We start from the raw sequence: 18,382 nt of genomic DNA, 5'->3' as shown, positions 1-18,382 counted from the left end.
ACTGTTTAAAAGTAGTAATACATCTCTGTGTTCAGAGGTCAGAAAATCATACAAAACAACCTTGCTGGTGATGAAAAATAGTTCTTGTGGGCACATTACTTTCCAACACACTGCCTTCAGTCATTCTGCATACCAAAACATTCCCAACGACTGTATATAGACAAAAAGTGCCTGCCAGTATCCAAGTCCTTGAGTTGTAATCAGAAATATTAACATTTATAATCATACATTGACAGCTTGTCAAAAATTAAACTTTGACAAGCTGGATCATTTTAAATGAAAAGGTCCATTTACAAGTTAACATCTTGGTTAAAATTCAGGTTTATACCAAAACAGCATTTATTAGGATGTCACGGCATCATTACTTTTGTTTCCTTAATAATAGCAATAATTATGGTTATCACAAAATACATATGGTGGTGTGAGTGCCAAATAAGATCTTCAGCCTAATTCAAAATTTTTAACAGCAATCAGAAATAAAGTGAGAACTGATCTCCAGAGATGTCAGGTCTCAACCCACTGGACTTTCTAAACTAAATAAAGATAAATAACTAAATAAAGTTGATTTGTTTCTGTGAACATGACTGAAGTTATATAACTTTGCAACGGAGGCTACAGTTTTAAAGTGCTCAGCAAAACAACTGAAATATATCTTTTTTTTTATCACTCCTGAGTACTTGATTTATAACCTCCAGAATAAATTAAAAATATGTTTCTGTTACAGGGCACTGAAAAAACAGTTTTAAAAATGTACTACAATGTACTTTTCTATCGCCACATTGTAATGTAAAATATCTCCTTCATCAGGAGCACTTGGGTGTTTTAATCCACTGTCTCTACTGCTATTAAATATAAGCAAATTATCAGCAAGCTGTTTTCTTGTGTTTTCAGTAGCACACTTTATATTGGGAGTGGATGATTGTTTGCTGTGTCCTCAGAGAGTCAAGCGGGTGACTCGTTTACTTTTATTGGTTGATCATTCATTAATTCATTAAGTATCCTGATTGTACAAAAAAAATATTTGTTTACTTGCATTGATATGCATTTAACTGTGGCAGTCACAGTAACATGATATTGACCACTGGGGACTTCAGGCCAATGCAGGAAGCAGCTCATTAATGTGCATGACAATTCATGGATTTAGAACACATTTGTGTCAGAATACCTACACTGTCAAATACAACAGACATAAGGGTTCTTTTAATGCTAGCCTGAAGCTCATTGGCTAACTGAAGACAGGAGATTAATCCTAACTGTCATTAGTTATTTAAAGTGGGCGGAGCCAGGGAGAAAGTCTTCAGCTGTGTGTCCAATAAAAGAACTAGATTGTGCTCCTAATTCTTTGGGATATACAAGTACAAGAACGTCCTTTGCCCAAATATGGTATTCTTGTTGATATGAAACTAAATGTAGTACACAAGCTGAACAACCTGATAATTCACAGAAATGTTGCAGCTGCATTGTGTTGAGCTGAGTCTGCTTCATACGTGTTTGTTCATGTGCTGTCCAGGCCAGCATGGGACGGGGAGGAGCGTCTTTGATATGATCTCTTTATAAACAAGACTCAGTTCAGTGTACTTCACTGTAAGAGATGCCGGGAAGAGAGGAAAGTGCATTTCTGATGGGGTTGTACTGAATAAAAAGAACCTGATTTGCTTTAGAAGATAACTGGGGCGGCACTTGGCTAGAAGAGTTCAACTGCGCATTTCTCATCTTTAAGGTGAAATTCGGAGAGAACATTTTACTGTTCTCCCATTTTAGCAGTCTGTTTAATAGGCAGGCAAAGATATATTTCATTGGGCTGCGAACACACAAACACACACTCTCTAAGAGGTCAAAAAGCACAGGTGTTCATAACCTTTCTCCACTACTTCAGCAGTCCCCAAGGCCCTGATTAGTCCATGTAGAGGGTTATTCCTCTTTGTCTATCTGCAGAGTTAGTCAATGGTTTTGTGTTTTCAGAAGATATCAGGACACGTACTCCATTCTTTTCTTTCTTTGGCCTCCCAGTAACCCCCCTTATAAACGTAGATAGTCTCTCCCGTCATTTCATCTGTTCTCTGGTGAAACCACAATGGCCTGTAACCCTCAAAGCCCTGTCCTGTAACACAAAACAAAAATAAAATCACCGGGAGAACAGTCTTAGATCAGTCTACTGGGATTGTTCTTACCAAACTGTGACACAAAAGTTTTGGTTGACAACTGGAATTTATATTTTCATTCACAAAAAAACTATACCATACAAATGTCACAGAAGACCATCTTGTGTGACCTTGGACTTCCCCTCACCTTCGTCTATGGCCTTGGAGGCCTCAGCTTCTCTCCTCCTCCTTGTGGCTCTCTGTTTTTCCTCCAGCCTTTGTTTCTCTACGTTGGCCTCGTCCCAGCGTCCCGCTTCCATCAGCCGCTGGTCTGGCCTCATCCTGCTGTCCGTCCAACACACACCTTCATCTTCCTCATTCAGGGTCAAAGCCAGAGAGGAGAAATAGTACATATTCTCAGCATTCTCTCTGGAGAGATAGAGAAGAGAATGAGGAAAAAAGCTAAGATAATCAGAGATTCTAACATTATAATTTGTTGTGCAAGGTCAACTTTAGTTAATTAAGTTGGTAGTGTGTAAGTGGGAAGTTAGTTCTGTATTTAGACAGTTTTGATCTGGTGGATATGTTGTTTGAACTGTAAGTAGTTTGGCAGGTAAGTAGTGAATATGTACCAACATAACTCCCCAATTACCTACCTACCAAACTTAACTACCCCTAGCAACACCATACCATTTTGGATGCTTTTAGATCCAAAGTGCTTGGCTTGGTGTCATTAGACCAGAGTATGGATTCCCAGAAGTCTATGTTTTGTAAATAACTACCCTCCCCTAGTAACACCATACCATTTTGGATGCTTTTAGATCCAAAATTCCTGACTTGGTCTCAAGAGACCAGAGTATATGGATTCCCAGAAGTCTCCATTTTGTAAATATGGGCCTTGTTATAGGCTAAATGAGTTTACTGTGCTTTGGCTACAGTAGGAAGTTACATTTCACTTCTGTTCACCACATTTTACTTTGAGAGTCACTCTGTTCATAGCTTTTGCCAACTCTGAGACCACTTCAAGGGAAATTGTATTCACTAACAATTAAGTCTAAGGTATTTCCTTAGTTCAGTAGCTGGTTTGGTAGGTAAGTAGGTAGTTTAGTCTGTAGGTGGTTTGGCAGGCTAAGTTGCTACCAATGTAACTGCAAAATGAGCTACCTACCTACTGAAGTTTGGTAGGTATTTAGTCTGGTTTGTAGGTAGACAGGTAACTCTGCCTATAGGGAGTTAGTCTGGCAGGAAGCTTTGGTAATTTGTTTATTTGATATGAAGGGTAAGTCCGTCTGTAGGTAATATGGCATGTGGTTTGGTTGGTCAGTAGGCTGGTGGTAAGTTGATTTGATTTGGTAGGTACGGTGGTAGTTATGTCAGTAGTTAGTTCACTTATATGGAGGTAGGCCTGCACTTTATTGATTTTTATGTGGGAAATTGAGTTGCATTCAAAGTTAGACATTAATACTAGACGTCAATGGTGTGTCTTACGGTAGAGGGTATTTCTTCCACAGCAGTTTGGGTGTGAGCGTCTGATAGACAGTCTTTTGTTTTCCCTCAGAGCTGCTGCTTCCTCTGCTACTCTGCACAATCTTGGCGCTCTCCATCTTGTCGTCCCATGTACCTGACAGGATGTAGTGTGCCTGGCCGTCACCATCCTTCACCACCCCTGCGACCTTACAGTGGAAGAACAAGGAGAACAAGGGTAACAAGCTCTGGGGTTAAACTACAGAAGCATGAAGAGACACAGAGGGCAGAGGAAGATGGAAAGATGGTTTAGCCATGACAAACATTCATAAAGGGGTCTTATCTGCTGTCAGTACATCTCACACACAAATCACAGTGGGAAAGACAGGAATAAGGACAGGAACAATTTAAGTCCAAAACAAACCTTTCGTGGGACTTCCCTTGAAAAGTAGCTGTACGGTGAGAACTTGAGCTGACAGGTCTCTTTAGTCCTGTGGTTGACTAGATCAATATCTCCTGACTGAAACCAAGAAAATGGAAGAATATTTTTTTTCCTCAAATTTTTATTTTATTTATTTTTTTAGTTAAAACTTACTGCTAATACTGTTGACTGCATTGTTCAACTGCAAAACAGTTTTTTTTTTAAATCTTTTTTAGTCTTTTTTTTTCAGAAGAGGACATCAAAATTGAGTTAAACTAGGTCCTACAAACAATATATTCTACATGCATGAACCTCAAGCCTTGACGTTTCTAGGCTTTGAATATTTGATAAACTACTAAAAGAAAATTCTGGTAATCATAGAAAGAAGTTCAACCTGATCAATCCACAGTTTGCCCACAATGATGTTGTGCACGGTGGAGGTGACTTTTCGCCACACATAGTGGTTTCCACTCGCATGAAACTGTAGGTGGATCGCACCTGGTTAGACAGACAGAAAGACATCTTTCTAATGATATGGCATACAAATAATGTCAAGTCAAGAGAGAAACAGAATGAATTCTCTGTGTGACAATAAAATAACTTAGCATAAACAATGTTTATGGATTTTGTGCTACTTATGAAAAAATATTTTGTATATATGCGTACATTTGTTTGTATGAAGAACAGTGAAATAGTGAGACAGTCAAGAGAGGAGATTCACCCAGAGGCATGATGGAGAGGTATTTGCCACGGAACTTGCTAGCGATGGTAATTTCCTGCCACAGGGTCCAGCCTCGCTGTGACATCACATGATGAGCAGCTGCCGGTGGATGATGACTGACCTGAGAGATACAGGCAAAAAATATCAGCCAAGTGCTGAATATAAAATCCACCACTAGGAGGTGTTGTCTCTTTATTCATTCAGACGTTCTACACAGTCACAGTCACCTTCAACCATCATTACTCTCCAGCCACTGAACCTTGCATGAGAAGCATTTCCAGTGATGGCTGAGGGTGACTAAAAATCATTGATGTGACACTGCATTATAATAAATTACTTAATTTCTAATTTCTTTCCTGGTTTCTAAACTCCTCGTTTATATGCTGCTTTGGATGCTAATTGAATTCAGCAGCAAATGGTTCCTTGAGCACCAATCAGCATATCAGAATGAGTTCTGAAGGATCATGTGACTTTGAAGACTGGTGTAATGGCTGCTGAAAATTCATCATTTTTCAATCATTTTTGATCAAATAAACACAGTCTTGATGAGTATAATAGATGTCTTTCAAAAACATGTCCTGTGCTAGCTCAAGAACTGCTACTGAGGTGAAAGTGAACGCTAACAGACAGCTTTCCTCATATATTACAGACCTTTTGACTCTTAACACTGACCTGTTCACAGAGGGAACGGTAGCCGAATTCTTCCAGGCGGTCCAGTTCATAGGTCTCTCCCAGGAGAGGATTGAAGGGCTTGGCTGTCCGGTGCACTGTGGTGGAGTATGAGGAGACGGAGAAGGCTGCGACCAGACACATCTGCTCCAGAGAGTTCTCACAACGCGCCGCCTTATCCAGCAGCTCGTGGTACTCCAAATCCTCCGTCAAGCGCTGCAGCATGGACAGGGGCTCGTTAAAGTTCACCTGGATACACAGAGAGAGGAAGAGACCATGGCTGTATCCTAATTCTTCTACCACATATTGTTGAGTTTGTGGAGAAACTACAATTGTCTTGTGACCCTTTTAGAAGTTTGTTTTGGAATGAAAAGGTAAGCATCTGGCTAAATTTGTTACTTTAAAATATATACTGTGATTACTTTACTTATAGATTGCTATTTTTAAAGCTGATGCTGCTTTAGCTTCATATTCTTTTTTTTTCTCCAAACTGAAGTTAAATGACAACCGTCACCAACTTCAGTAGAGCAAGATGGTAACATAGTCTCTTGTAGTTTTGGTAAGAGAAGTGTCTTATACTTACCAAGATGGCATTTATTTGATCAGTAAAACTGTAATATTGTGAAATAGTGGTGCTGCGAAATATTTTTCTAAGAACTGTGATGCATTCGTTCAAAAGACCAGCATTTATTTAAAATAGTAATCCTTGTCTTTACTGTCATTTTTTTTATCAATTTACTGCATCCTTGCTGAATAAAAATATTATTTTAATAAAATTCCCACTGACCCCAAACTTTTAAATGGCAATGTATATGCAAATAATATATAATCTGGGAATTTCTTTCTTACTGTTCTCAAAGAAAGCAATGCACTGATTCTAATCTTGCATTTAGGACCATTTTCACAATATCTGATATCACTTACAGGCATTGGGATCTTAGAGAGCTCTTTGCCAATGCAATTCTTCATGATGCTCCACAGATTGAGCGAATAATTGGGCTTCTCCGGGATCTGGGTCCGCCTCTTCCTGTGAGGCTGCAGGTCTTCCCCTGAAAAATCATTACTGCTCACAGAACACTAAAAAAGACAGAGATGAGAGTGTTTGTATTTAAGAATAAAAAACATATGAAGTTTATGAAATGTGTTGTGCTGAAAGACATTATTTGAGGGCCCTGAGTGCTCTTGAGGAACGTAACACAAACATTGACAGCTGCTCGATGCTCCATCTGTCTCAGAACATGAGTCACAGAGAGAAAGATGGAATGAGGGTAGCAAATATCATTTTAATTAAGAGTTGGTTAATTGAGATGAATAACAGCTGTGAGAGTCTGATGAACACATTGCCCAAGAAAACATTCAGTCACACAAGTCTACTGGATCTTTATTATGCCACATTAATGAAAATGCTTATATTTCACATCAGTTTAATTAAAAAAATTCTTCATTAAAAATATGAAGTGCATTTCAGGTCCATTTTAGTATTTCACAATGCCTTAGCATTGGTTTGTTACTCTTTTAAATTAGATACTGAATCTGAGATTTTCACTGTTGTCTTTTTGATCCTAGTGTATATAAACCTTTGTTTTCAGCCCTTGTTTCATGTCACACTCACATTGTCTTCCTGGTTCCAGTCACTGGGCTGTCCTCCGCTAGCACCACTGAGATTACTCTGAGAACGCCTGCACAGACAAGAAAGAGAGCGACAGTAAGAGGATGAGATGTGGGCAAATATTGGAATAAAGGTTTCAGGAGCTGCTAATGCATCATGGAGTCAACCAGTGAACAAAAGCCTCTTACTGGGACCAGATCATGTTTTTGCTCCCACCCATTCCTACATAATTTAGGTACCATTTTCTTGTATTTGGTTTCTCTTGTCATATTGCATTTGCAATAAATAGATAAATAAATAAATACATAGCAAGCATTATCCTGTACTTATTCACAATGGTAATGAATAAATAGTGCATGCTTGAATATACTGTATTCACAAAAAACATATAATAAATATCAAACAAAAGCATAGTAGTTTTTTCAGGGCTATTCAATCTAAATAATTATGTAATAGTTATAAAATTATTATTTGACAGCACTACAAATTAGTGTTAAAAGAACTAAATTTGAATACAAAACATTTGATAATTCCCACCCCATAGTCATAATTTTGATTGTAATACATCTCATTCAGATGGGTAGTCAACATACGGTTGAGTTCAAATATTTAAATGCAACCAAAAAAATGTATGGTTAATTTTTTATTAATAAAAATTTTTTTTATTAATTTTTTTATTTATCAAAGTTAGGGCAAAGTGACTTGAGAAATGTGTTTTGAATTAATTATTGATAAAATGACCATTTAATTTTCAACCATTATTTTGTGAACTACCCTAAAAAAAGAAAATTCTGTCAATTTATTTACCCTAATGTTGTTGAAAAACCTGTATGACTTTCATTTTTGGGTTAAACGGGGATGGAGCTGACCTGTGTTGAGAGGGGTCAGTGGCAGTCACTGTTATAAATGCAGGTGAGTCTTCCATGGCATCAAAATACTCTGTATCCTCATCTTCATCACTCGCTTCCTCTGTCCTGGGCCTTGCACTCACTCCTGAACACACATAAGTAGTCAAATACAGGCACAACAGTACCATTACATCAGTCACAGTGGTTTTCCATGGTCATGTCTCATAACTGAGCTCATTCAGTTCTGGAATATTCATTTATGAAAGGTCACGATGCAGTAGGGGTGGTGGGGCTCCAGTGTCTCACCCGTGTCGGTGCGGGGTATTTCGGGCGTGTTGACAGCATGCGCGGGGACCTCTCTCCAGGCTCGTTCCAGGCTGTTGTGCTGCTTGGCTAGCTGCTCGATGGTCTCCTCTAGGTGGGTGCGCTGCTCTCGCTCATGCTGAAGTACTCGCTGCCACCTGCGGCTGTGGCTCTCTGCCAGGTTCAAGAAATCTCGGCATGCCTGCGCAGCAAGATACAAAACAGGTACTAAACATCAACACAGATACAGAAGCTTAAAGATTCAAGTGCTATGTAGACCAGGGGGCTTGATTTGGCTCCTAAAGTTCAATCTCTGTGCAGAGTTTTGATACAACCCAAATAGCTGAAACAATAGAGCATGGTGTTAGGTCATGGGTTTGACTCCCCAGGAGAGTGCATGATCTAATATCATATACTGTGAATGCAATTTATAAAACGGATAGTTACGGTTCTTGATACTGTTTGGTTGTGCCATGTTCGAAGCTGTTGTAAATTACTATTCAAAAATTCAGTGTTACAGTGCTCGGCAACCACTTTGTTGGAACCACAACTGTTTCTGAGGAATTACATTGTTTGGTGGAAGAATACTGTTTTTATTTATATCGTTACACTTTATTTGCCCTGTTTTATTCTGTGAAACCTTACTACGTATATGGAATAACCGTTTTATAAAAGCATTAACCCCAATGAAGCCAGAGTTTACAGTGAATTTATAACAGCTAAGGGGTTTTTCTCCGTGGAATGAATTTGCTGGAATTTTAAGAAAATGCAAGCATTTTTTTTTTTGGTTAACTCAAACAGAAACTGCTGAAGTTTGGATTTTTTTTCTTCAGAAATTTATACGTGGATGTTTTACACATCCGAGTAAAATTTTGTCTATTTCTAACATTCCCTAAGCAATTACTTGCCATTTATTACAATATTATTCTAGCCATTTTTCAGTGAAAAACATAAGCCTATCTATTTTATTTACTGATAATACAGACCTAAAATATCCTAAAAAGAGAATACTGAGTACAACTAAACAAATAGTCCTAATGATCTTCACAAACAAAGAAGAATTTACATAATATTATACCCAAATGGATCAATCCCTTGTCATCTCCTCAATGAACCAGATATCTGCGTCTTAATCTATTCTACCGGGAAATCGCCTAAATTACGATGCTTCATCCGATATGTAGCGCTTTTTCATCCTTGTTTTCAATTGGTGTCATGCCAAAGTGCTCTGTCATATGTTCTGCTGTGCTTTCTCAGAGTGCTCTTGAAAATTAATAAATATATTTAAATATATTAAAAAATACTATTAATATCATAGGTGTACAGCAAATGCTGCTTCCACATCCTCGTCCTCTCTCTGGTTTCCCTAACTTTCTCCATCACGATAATCCTGGTTCCCTATTCTCCAGGGATCTTATCAGTCCTCCTGCCATAGCAGCCAAGCACGTATTCACCTGTTTCCTCATTACTGCTCTGGTCTCCCTCATAAAAATGGTCCCCACAGAAAGAAATCATGAAAATACCTTCCTCTCTCTGGCTTCATCTTTTTTTATCTTCCTTTCTTTTAGCTTTCTCTCCTGACTGACTTTTGTTTATTGTTCTTATTGAAATGTCTGTGAAATGCTACACAACATCTAAGAAATTATATTTGACACATCTATGACAGAAATGTTGGAAAGATGTGATGAAACGGATCATGGGTCATAGCTCTGATGGTAACACAAAGCAGAAGTGAAAGAGTAAATCTGATGGCCAGTGCACGCTCAGAAACACGCAAACATCCAGACTGTCTATAAGCTGAGTCATGCTTTTTTTAGTCCAGTCTCAGACTAGAAGTATTGAGTAATACAAGCATCTAATAGAGGTTACTCTTGGCCAATAACACAGACATAAAACGGTCACATGCTTGCATCCACAGGAAAATGTCATCCCTCAGAGGTTGCTCTTTCAAACCTCTTTTCAAACATATTTGAATTCACAATTATGGTTCGGATGTTAAATCGTTTTTTTTGTTTGTTTTGTTTTTTTCAGCAGAACTAAATGTCTCCTTTTGCTCTGTATTCAATCTTGTTATTGAGAAATAAGTGTGATTTAAAGAGGTTTTTCCTTTCTATAGTCAAGTAACATTTATTTATATAAAGCTTTATACAATACAGATCACTTTGAAGCAGCTTTCCAGTAATAAACAGAAGACTACAATACAGTGTTATTATTCATCTCAATGCAATAATTCAGTGTCCTCATTCGAAAGTTTTATATAAGCACTGAAACATTAAAACCTAGCATTCTTTCTTCCTACATATAGAGCAATGTATGACAAATAGCATGTTTCTTTCTTATTATTAATAATAATAACCCACACCACACGTTTCAATAAAAATAACCGCTGTAATATAACTCAGTATCTGTGAGAGCATTTCTCTTCAGAGCTCATCAATCACATTAATAACTGAGACTACAGTACAGTCACAAAATCATTATGGCAGCTTTCCTTCCCAACCAATAATGTCTTTAACAGTGTCTCTGCCACTGGGGGTCAGTGAGATCTCTTGACTGTACACTCTTCTTCGTCTCTCTCTTGATCAATGATTCTTTGTCCATCTCCCTTGCCTCCTGTGGAGGCACAATGACACGACTAATCTGACTGACCCCAGTCTGCTGGATTTATCAGAAACCACACAGTCAAAGATAACTTAGCTCAATTTCTAACAAAAAAGGCATCAGTGTCCAAAATTCCCACATGCCAATGGCAGATAAATTAAAAAAAAGTTATAAGTTTCTGAAATAATGCCAAAGTCATGGGTCCAGTTCCCAGGGAATGAAAATACATATAGCTTGAATGCAGTTGCTAAGAGTATGCCAAATTTTAGTTTCTTTTATTTTAATTTGGTTGCATTAATGCATGGATTTATGGGTGAAAAAACAAACAAACAAACAAACAAAAAATATTTTAGGCCTCAGAGAAAAATGTCTGCTAGAAGATGCATGACATCTATTTTATTCAATAGACATTTGTTTGTATATCTTCATCTATATTTTTTGTAAACATCTATATATTTTAATAGCTCACATCATTTACATCAGCGAGCATCAGAATACCATTCTTAGATTTTGACATAAACTAGGTATTATGTTACAGCTCCTAATAAATTTTCAAGCCAACTCTCAAGTTGAGTCCATTTTTACTCACATTTGGCACTTTGCAGGTGCTAATTTTGGACCCTATAGAACATAGTTTAAATGCAATAGTATAGGTCTCTCCACCCTTGGCATCCCACTTCCACACAATCTGTACCTTTAAAGTCCACAAACAAAGCAACAAACCAGCACTTACCTGACTCCTGTCAGCACTAACTGTCCAGCGCTCTGCTGTTAGAGAGGATCATCTGTGCTACGCTTAGCGTGTGACTGCGGCTTTCTTGCACATTCATGAAACTACAGCTCCTCACCTTTAACATAAGCAACGCTTCCACTTTTTTTTTGCTGAGTGAGGTCCTGGGCAACAGACTGCTCGTGAATTCAGGAAGAGTTTAGAGAAGAGAGATGTATGTGTGTTGTACATTCACATATATCTGAGATTGCATTTAAAATAGTTGAGTGTGAGGGAGAGCCATTTTATTCAGTGTGTAAAATTTATAGATGGTTCACTGAATTTAGTGAAATTTAGTGAAATCATATTTCAATATGTCAAGAATCTAGATAGGTTAAAACTTATATATGTACTTTTGTTTTGTTTAACCATTCAAAAAAAACATTCTCTTATACACAGCAGCTCAAAGTATTTGGACACTTAATAAGTGACACTTAAATGTTTCTGAATGTCATTACAATAGATCAAATATTAGACAAATGTCACCGGCAAACAAATTATGCTAGATCGTTTCTGTGAACTAAGCCCTTTCAGAAAGATTATACCTGTTTGATAATTTGTTATATAAAGCAAAGATATTCAGATTTTTTTTTATGTGGTTTAAGTGTAAAAATGACTTTTTAGGGCCATTGTACATCCAGATTCAGACAGCTGCATTCTCTCAGTTTCAGTGAATACAAGTAAAGTTTTTGCATTTGAAATGTATTTTAAATGTTGCAAATATAATAGCAAGCAATCAGAAAGTTTCATTTTCCCTGTATTCACCCTAATCACTTCAGTACACTTGACTGTATTCACACTATCCTGATATACAGTATACTCCTGTTCGATAGCCTGGGGTCAGTATAAAAAACAACAACAAAAAAAGTCATTTTTATTTGCATTAAAGTGATCAAATGTGACAGTAAAAATGTTATAAAATATAATATTCTGTGGTTTACCATCACAGAAATAAAATACATAAACATTAAATTTGTTATTTTTTATTTTTATTTTTTTATTTTTACATAAAAGCAGAAAACAGTTATTTTAAACTGCAATAATACTTCAAAAAATTATTGTCTTTACTGTCTATCTCATCTCTTTTCTTGTTTCAAACTTAGAAGCATATTATTAAATATAACATCATCTGTTTATCCATCAGACCACGAACACAAATCAGAATGGGTTTCCTCTACATCTCATCAGCCTGTCCAAGTGCTTTAATGAGCTAAACCTCAGCACTTTTCATTATGCATGTGTATTTCTATCCAGCTGGCTATTTATCATTTTAGAGATAAAAAATAAAAGAAGACAAAGAAGAGTCCACGCAGCTAACCAAACAGAGATCTCGTGAAAGTGTTATAGCATGCAGATCTGGAGGGTTTTACGTCACTCAAAGACTCAGGTCCTGACTACAGTCTGCAGTGCTAATGATTCAAGTTAATTTCAAGAAGTGAGGAAAAAGATGGAAACGTTACCAGCCAATAGCCAACTACTGGATTCTTATATGGGTCTTACAAATTTTTTTTATCCAAAAATGTATAGAAATTATCAATGAACATAAATGTAAAGACTGTTAATTAGGTGTACATGTTCAGATAGTTAGCTCTATATCAGTGGTTTCCACACTTTTCAGCAGTGGAGCCACTTCTTATCTATGGCATTTGTGAAGCAACTCATCACCTTATCTCACCAAATAATGGATATAATCAAATTTTTAACGTGAACTAAATGTGCATGGAAATTTCCAATCTCACGTTGTTTTTCAATAAATATTAAGACACATTTTACTTAAAAATTATAACTATTTTAGCGTGTTTCAAAATTGTGGTTGCTCATTTTACATGTTGGTTGGAATGCCAATTTTTGTCAAAGTGGTCATTGCTTTGCCAGAACAAGTTATAATAATAATATGTAATATGGAATAGGCTGTGAAGATTAAAGTGAGGTTTGCGTTCAAGTTGTGTACCAATTTGCACAATAGGACTAGGTGTTATGATCCCTATATTCAGCACCATTTAGCCGCACCATAGAACATTTTCTCCTTCTCTTTGAGCAGAACACTGTGAGACACAGCAGTTGTTACGCTCTGATTTTGATTCAGCAAGAAACCAAAATCATGGCCTAATCCTTGTCTGACGTTCTTGCCTCAACACCCAATAATCAGTTGTGAATGTGCAGTTATTTTATGCATGACTGGAACGATAAGAAAAGGACTAGATGAAGACAAGCAATCATAATTATGATGCAGTTAATGCATATTTGTTCAAAATCATTTTGTGATATCCACACAAATCTAAATAAACAGCATGAATCTACATTCACCTAAGCCTGGCACAGAGAGATGAATTGAGTTTGTCAGAGTTGAAATTGAACACACAGGACAAAATCACCTCTAATATTGATTTTTATGACTGAGTAGTGATACCTATCCAACATTTGATTTAGGAAATCAAAGACACAGAGTACATCCACAAAACTGAGAGCTATTCCTAGACCTGTATTGATCACATCAGTGGAGACATCACTACCTTCATTGATTATATTAGACAAAAAAGAAAAACAAGCTTTGATCCAGGTATCTGCAACTTTGACTTTGACTTTAAAGCCATACTGAACATTAAATTTGAAAACAGAGACAGATCAGGATTTTCTCTGGAAAAGATTCAAAGTAAAGCTGCTGTTGTATTTTGTTCTGGAGCTAGTTTCAGAAATGGGTCTGTTTCATGAAGTATGATTGGTTCAGAGAGTTAATACTTGATTAGATTTCACATGGTCCATTTTGATAAATGAACTACAATTCCTCAGATTATTTCTAAACATTACTCCTTTATATTAACCGCAGCACTAAGGACAGAGGAAAACACTGTCTAGATAATTAAAGACAATAAATACAACCATTCCTAAATTTGAACAAAGTCAGACAGTGCTCAGACTCATTGTTTCATAAAAAAGACCAATTTCTCCAGCTGCAGGGATAAAATATATATATATATATATTTAAACATTCTAACAATTTTATTGGTTGTTCTATTCTCAGTATACAAATTGTATTTGGTGCTCAAGAAATATTTCTTATTATTGTCAAATTATTATTCTCAAGTTCAAAAGAATACCATTTGTTTGAAATATAAATATTTTGTAGCAATGTGAGTCTTAACTGTCACTTTTGATCAATTTAATGCATCCCAGCTGATTAAGATATTAGTTAGTATAGTATTAGAAATCTTTCTGACCCCAAACTTTTAAACGGTAGTAGAAATACGATTAAGTGAAAACTGAAAGTGAACAAAATAGCCATTTTATAACAATTGAAACCAGACCCAACTGAAATTGTGTGATAACAGAAAGTTTAGTTCTACTTACATTGATCATAGCATTGGAGGTGATGCGAAAGAGGGTGGCTCTCTCATTGACAGCCTTGATTTTCTCTCCTCCCTCTAGAGGCACACGTAAGGTCTCGAGCTCACTCAGAGACCTCTGCAGCGCCGCTCCGTGCTTGGCTATCAGGTCATTGCATGTGCTCAAGTCATCCAACTTACTGGCCAGAGTCTTGAGAGTGCCCTGGATCTCACTGTGGTCTGACTGAGACGTGGGCTCCTCGTCCGCAGAGTCATCTACACAGAGAGAGACAGAATAGTAATTATAAGAGTAAATTTCATTATTGGCTGAACTATTGCTTAGAGAAAAAAAATTATCCCAAGAACACCATGTTCGCACATTGTGTGTTCCAGCTGTTCACATTAACAAGTCAGAGACCACAGCTTCTCCTAATTTCCCTCATTAATTAATGCTGATTTTACAGGTGGCTGAGGCCCCAACGGCAGGCACCCAGACGATATTACCTTGGTCACTTATGCAAACAGAGCACAAACATCCAAATCAGACACACATACACTCTAGATGGAGGACTGCTTTAAGAGATAGTGACTACACACAAAATAAGAAACCTGAATATAAATGTGCTTCCTAATGGGATCAACAGGCAAGACTCATCTATTGATTATATGTAGGGTTAGCACTATTATTTAAAGCCATTCAGGAAAGTTTCACACCAAAAGTAATTAGTGTTTTTAAAAAAAATTCTGTAAAAAGTACAGGTAATGAAAATGAAAAATTGAACCCTTTTTTAACACACAATGTATGGGAATATCGATACTGAAACTATATATATGCACTGAATTGATTGGTGAAGTTGATCTGAATCAAGCAAATTTAACTGAAATATTTTATTTAATAAAAATATCTCCATAAATTGAATTGTCTTGTGTGAATAAAATAGGTAGGCTACAAGTAGTTTGTTCCTAAAACCCCCAAAACATGCTATAATATGTAAACTTCTGGTTCCATTGTCCTGAATCAATGGGTTTTTGTTTAAATAAGTTTTCTATGACATTAAAACACATCAGTTATATCCCACCCAAGATTTCTTTTTCTTATATGTCTTGAAAAAGAGAATTGTTGACAAGTGGATAAATGGGACTACAGAGTTTGTCAGGGGCATTAAACAGAATCATGCTGAACAGATAAACTTATCTACTCACTAGTCCACTTTCCAAACTTTCCAAACTGTAGATGTTGAATACAGATTATTGTTTCTAATCTCTAATCTCAAATTTCATGATGGTTTGAAATTTGACAAGCAGATAAGCTCAGTGGTCAAATCCTGCTTTTTCCAGCTCCGTCTTTTAGCCAGAGTAAAAACAATTATACCTTTTAATAACTTTGAAAGACTAATTCATGCATTTCTGACATCGAGACTTGACTATTGCAACTCATTGTATTATGGGATCAGCCAATCAGCTTTATCCCGGTTGCAGATGGTAAAAAATGCGGCGGCGAGACTTCTAACAGGTACTAAAAAACGGGACCATATTACTCCAGTATTACGTCATTTGCACTGGTTACCTGTACGATACCGTGTGGATTTTAAAATTCTTCTGTTGGTTTTTAAATCTTTAAATGGTGTGGCCCCTACTTATCTTTCGGATCTACTGGTAGAACATCGTCCAGCTATGTCTCTCCGGTAGTCAAACCAGAGATTATTGTGTATACCGAAATCAAAGCTGAAAAGCAGGGGTGATCGTGCATTTTCAGTGGCCGCTCCAAGACTGTGGAATGCGTTACCTTTTAGTATTAGATTTGCTCCATCCTTGTCTATTTTTAAATCTAGGCTAAAAACCTATCTTTTTGATTTAGCATATGGCTAAAGATGAAATGTACTGTTTTTGTATTGTTTTTATATTTGTATTTTGTATTGATGTAAAGCACACTGGTCAACTGGTGTTGTGTTTAGTAGTGCTATAGAAATAAAATTGACATTGACATTAATCTCCCCACATTCCAAATTAATTTCAGTAGCTGCCAGTTTAAAAAAAGAACAAGAAAAGCTTAAATAAAGTACCTGAGCATGCCTTTACTAGTCACCATAATCAATTGTGATGTCTAGGCTATAAACATTTGCTAGTGAAAAGGATGTGCTAAAAATAAATCATAAATAATATGGATGCCTAAATGTGTTAATTTTGCATGGTTCCACAGCTGCCATCATTAAAGTCCATTGGCATGTGTGGACACGTTCACACACACAATGACTCCCTTCCAATGACATAAGTGGCTTAAATCTAGAGCAAATTGAGAAGTCATTCACATTAGAACAAAGCTGTGACCCTAATGTTAAGTTGAGGCCATGAAAGGATCATGCAACATAGATGCAATAAGACCACATCACACAAATACAATGAATATAGAAAACACATGTTCACAAGGAAAACAGAAAGAAAAATGTATGGACATGGCAACCTCATTCACAGTAGCCGAGCAGGGCAAGGTTGAGATTGATTTGAGTAGGTTTGTTCCTCCTCAGCAGAGCAGCCGTCAGCAAACTGTTCAGATTCTAATGTTCCCTCTAATTCTTTTTCTTGCCGAGCAGAATTTTTTCTCTATTTGGTGGACATTTCCACCACCTGACCAAAAACATTCTTTATACTAGACTAGTACAGCACACACACAAAAAATGATGTATCTTTTAACTTTAATGTGCTATTTATATTTGATTTGACACTTGATGTAAATAAATGATGCACATTTTAGGTTACCTGAGAAAACACATTTACAGTGCTGAAATTCTATTAAAAATAATTAAAATATAATATAATATATTATAGTATAGCTAATATGAAAGAATGAAGCAGTTATTTCTCATGAATTCCTTTTTTGAGGTCAATCATTTATTAGGCTTATAATATAATTTAATATAATATAATAAAAAAACACATAAATTCAATAAATATATAAAAAAAAACATAATGAGTCTTTACAGTTATATAAAGCATCCCCATGTAGTAGAGTTTGCACACTACTACACCTGTGTGTAACGCTATTACGTATGTCACTGTGGTTCTGTGAATTCCTGGATGACCACCAGAGGCGGTGCTAAGCACTAGTGGATAACTGCAAAAATATATCAACAAGGTCATGTCATAACGCAGACCAAACCACAAGGATATAAACCGCAGTAGCTCAGTGCCCAGCTTTGAAACACTTCTCGTGCATTCTGAGTGACAAAGAACTCTGACGGTCATCCGGAATTCACAGAACCACAGTTACATATGTGAATGACGTTCTGTTTCAATTCTTCTGACCACCAGAGGTGGTGATGAGCACTAGTCCCACTAGTAAAACTAATCCAACATGACAATTTCTCCTTAGACAAGGGCACACCCATATGTACTTTGCCATAACAGACAAACAATTGATCTGTTTGTCTAAAAGAGGTTACAGAGGTAACAGGGCACCTTAAGGCATATACAGGACACAGAAGATGAGTCCTCCCATTGGAATTAGAGTGAGATGAGGGCAGTTGAAAAGCAGCGAGATTAATAGACTGATTCACAAATTTTGGTAACAAAACT

At 36.7% G+C, this 18,382-nt stretch overlaps 1 protein-coding gene across 2 annotated transcripts in view; it reads right to left on the bottom strand.

The window, feature by feature from the left end:
* Positions 1 to 953: 953 nt before the first annotated feature.
* Positions 954 to 18,382, bottom strand: part of LOC132139796 (oxysterol-binding protein 2-like) — a 49,657-nt gene continuing 32,228 nt past the window's right edge. For both annotated transcript variants that reach the window (XM_059548411.1, XM_059548412.1), the window contains 12 exons: positions 14,835 to 15,085; positions 8,120 to 8,318; positions 7,835 to 7,958; positions 6,969 to 7,035; positions 6,281 to 6,433; positions 5,360 to 5,605; positions 4,688 to 4,808; positions 4,361 to 4,464; positions 3,970 to 4,065; positions 3,570 to 3,754; positions 2,290 to 2,510; positions 954 to 2,101 (listed from right to left, as the gene is read on the bottom strand). In XM_059548411.1, coding sequence (XP_059404394.1) covers positions 1,959 to 2,101; positions 2,290 to 2,510; positions 3,570 to 3,754; positions 3,970 to 4,065; positions 4,361 to 4,464; positions 4,688 to 4,808; positions 5,360 to 5,605; positions 6,281 to 6,433; positions 6,969 to 7,035; positions 7,835 to 7,958; positions 8,120 to 8,318; positions 14,835 to 15,085 — 1,910 coding nt within the window. In that variant the 3' untranslated portion in view covers positions 954 to 1,958. The remainder of the gene's footprint in view (positions 2,102 to 2,289; positions 2,511 to 3,569; positions 3,755 to 3,969; positions 4,066 to 4,360; positions 4,465 to 4,687; positions 4,809 to 5,359; positions 5,606 to 6,280; positions 6,434 to 6,968; positions 7,036 to 7,834; positions 7,959 to 8,119; positions 8,319 to 14,834; positions 15,086 to 18,382) is intronic.

This window comes from Carassius carassius, chromosome 4 (genome assembly GCF_963082965.1).
Source record: "Carassius carassius chromosome 4, fCarCar2.1, whole genome shotgun sequence".
Taxonomy (NCBI): Eukaryota; Metazoa; Chordata; class Actinopteri; order Cypriniformes; family Cyprinidae; genus Carassius; species Carassius carassius.
Note: the sequence above shows the minus strand (reverse complement) of the source record. Positions and strands in the feature narration are given on the sequence as shown.